The 2,709-nt window shown below is 48.3% G+C and overlaps 1 protein-coding gene across 1 annotated transcript; it reads right to left on the reverse strand.

Moving 5' to 3' along the window:
- LOC117000665 (peroxynitrite isomerase THAP4-like) lies at positions 1-2,709 on the reverse strand. Its single transcript, XM_033068543.1, has 4 exons — positions 2,353-2,709; positions 1,703-1,808; positions 703-807; positions 1-485 (listed from the first exon to the last, which is right to left on the reverse strand). Exons 1-4 carry the CDS (start codon positions 2,707-2,709, stop codon positions 1-3), a joined length of 1,053 nt encoding a protein of 350 aa, XP_032924434.1.

Raw genomic sequence — 2,709 nt, forward strand, 5'->3', positions numbered from 1 at the left:
TCAAACCCCACCTCGGGGCAGAGCAGGGTTTTTGACACTGGTGGCTGCACGTGTCTGGCCCAGGCAGGCTGGGAAGGAGGGGCTGTGCTGTGAGGAGGCTCTGGAGGGTGCCTTTCCCCTGGGCACAGGCCTGTTGTGGCTGCGCTGGTGCCGCAGCAGGTGCGCGTGGCGGGCAAAGCTCTCCCCGCACTCGGTGCAGATGAACCACGGCACCGCCGCGTCCTCGGGCTGGCCCTGGTGGTCCAGCAGGAACTGCCTGAACAGATCCACCTCCTGCCCTGCCAGGACACTGCCACTGCTCCTGATTCCCACAGGATTGACTGGATTTGGTGCTGGATTTGTTGCCGAATTTGTTGCCGGATTTTGGTGGCTCCCCGATGTTTCCCCCTGGTCCGAGTAGTGGCAGTGGGATGCTTGGGATGCTCCTGAGGATGATCCATGCACTTGTGTGCCTCCTGCAACCTGGATCATGGCACCACCACGGCCTGGAATGAGGAGATTCCAAACATTCTCTGTATGTGAGGTGACAGAACAGAAATCTCCAAAGGACAACAATTCCCCCTTCACTGCTTCTGGACAAAACCTCTAAGTTTTGGGGTTAAAAAAAAAACCAAAAAAACCCAGAGATGATCTGGAATCCCCCATCCCTCCAATCCTACCAATTTCAAGGTGCTGTCAGTGAATTCCCACACCACCACACACCTGTGCTGAGGTTGGCAGGAATTTTCCTTCCCTCCGAGTCCTGCGGATTCTTGACCTGCGCCGCCCGTCCTACTGGGATATGGGTTTTGGGAACAAGGAACAAGTCTGAACAAGGAACAGAAAGAACAAGGGAATGATGGTTATTAATAGTTCCCCTTGATGGTTTTCCAGCAAATCCCTCCATCACCCATTCTCTAAAGAGCATCTCTGTTATTCCAGGAAAAGACCCAATGAGGGAGCAGCAGCACTAAAAGGGTGTCTGGGATGCAGGTGAACAGGATTTGTGCTCCAGCTTTTATAAAACATTCCAGAAATTACACCCAGAAGATTAAATGTTGAAAAGTGGAAGGTCTCGGATCTGAGCCTTAACCCCAAATTCAGCTGCCTGGTGCTGGGTTTATGGTTCAGTCCTGTCTTTTTCCCAGCTAATTCCTCCTTGTGCAATGCCCCCAGTTTCAGCAGATTCTTCTAGGAATCAATCCAAGGAATCAATCCAAGGAATTACCTGAATGCTGAGGAGCCAGGGAGGGCTCACAGCTTCAGATTTAAAATGTCAGTGACTTCAAGCAAACATACAATTTTGCATTTAAAGCTAATTAACAAGATTTCATCATTTTCTAGGCATCATTCAAGTTATTTCAGTTTTTCTGCATCAATATAGTTCAATTCTCTTCAGTGAATACCAGACTCAGACATACATCAGGGTCTGGGGATGAGGAAAACACAACTTCACTGTAATTAATGAGGGTAATTAATGATCCTGTGTGTCACTGCAGCTCCTGTATCCAAACCTTTCCCACTCCTGGTTCATTTTATTGGCAGCTGCATTCCCTGGGATCCTAAACTGTCCTTCAACCTTTTAAAGGAAAATTGTGGAGCTTCTTGTCTCTCAAAGATTCACAAGCACTTAAAGATGAATTCTGTAAAAATGCAGGGATTTGAGGAGTGACAAGAGCCAGGCCAGACCCAGAGTGTGTCCCTTTGGAGAGGGAAAACTGACCTTTTCCCATTGAGATGAAAGATCCGTATTTCTCCTTCAGCAATTGCTTATAAAATTCATTCTGCCAATCCTCCAGACGTGGCCACTGAGGAAGCATCCCAGGGATCTAAAAAGCAGAGTGTTCCACAGTCAGGGGAGCTGTGAATCCCTGAAAACCCTCTTATCCCAACACTTTAAACCCGTGGGCACCTCCAAGCTGCTCCCAGCCATGTCTGTGCTATGTGTAAGCAGCATATTAATGAAGGATTTTACATAAGAATCTTCTACTGTTAATCCAGAATGAGAGAAAAGGCTTTAAAGTGATGTGACTCAGCCAGAACAATGATTTGCTCCAACAACTGGGTCAGAAATTAGTCATAAAAAACATATCCGTGGTCAGCATCCACACCCAGCCCCCTCAGGGAACGTGGCTTTTCCTTCAATGAAAAATAACATAATTCAGTGTTTTAAATAAACCCTCAGGCAGTGCCATGATCTGTCAGACTGGCTGGAAAAGCTCCTCCCTGGTAATGAAAGCTTATTATTAGGGAATAACAATATTACTATTAATTAAACCCTCTAAGGGATATTTTTCCAAGCTGCTTCCAAGGCTTTACATACAAATCTCCCCTTTGATTTAATTTATTCCCACCATCCAGCCCCTCATTTACCCTAGGGGGCTCGGAATTCCTCATCCTTTTCCGGGTTTTGCTGCTTGTCAAGCCCTGAGGGGTCCCCACGAGCCAGGTCCCATCCAGCCCCAGGATGAATTTGTTGGGAACAGCTTCCTTCAGCAGGCGCCGTCTCTTGCTGATCTTCAGAGGATCTGCCTTGAAGGAGCTCTCCTCGAAATGCTCCGAGCACAGGCACTGGTACCTGGAGGGGGTCTCCATGTCCCTGCCCATGTTTTGGATCCACTGCCTCAGCAGGGCTTTGTTTTGTAGGGGGAATCCATAAAAACTGACCGAGCTGTTCTTGTAGATCCCGCTCGAGGCGTTGTGGCAGTTCAGGGCCGCGCAATAACCCAT

Source organism: Catharus ustulatus, chromosome 1 (assembly GCF_009819885.2).
Source record: "Catharus ustulatus isolate bCatUst1 chromosome 1, bCatUst1.pri.v2, whole genome shotgun sequence".
Classification (NCBI taxonomy): Eukaryota; Metazoa; Chordata; class Aves; order Passeriformes; family Turdidae; genus Catharus; species Catharus ustulatus.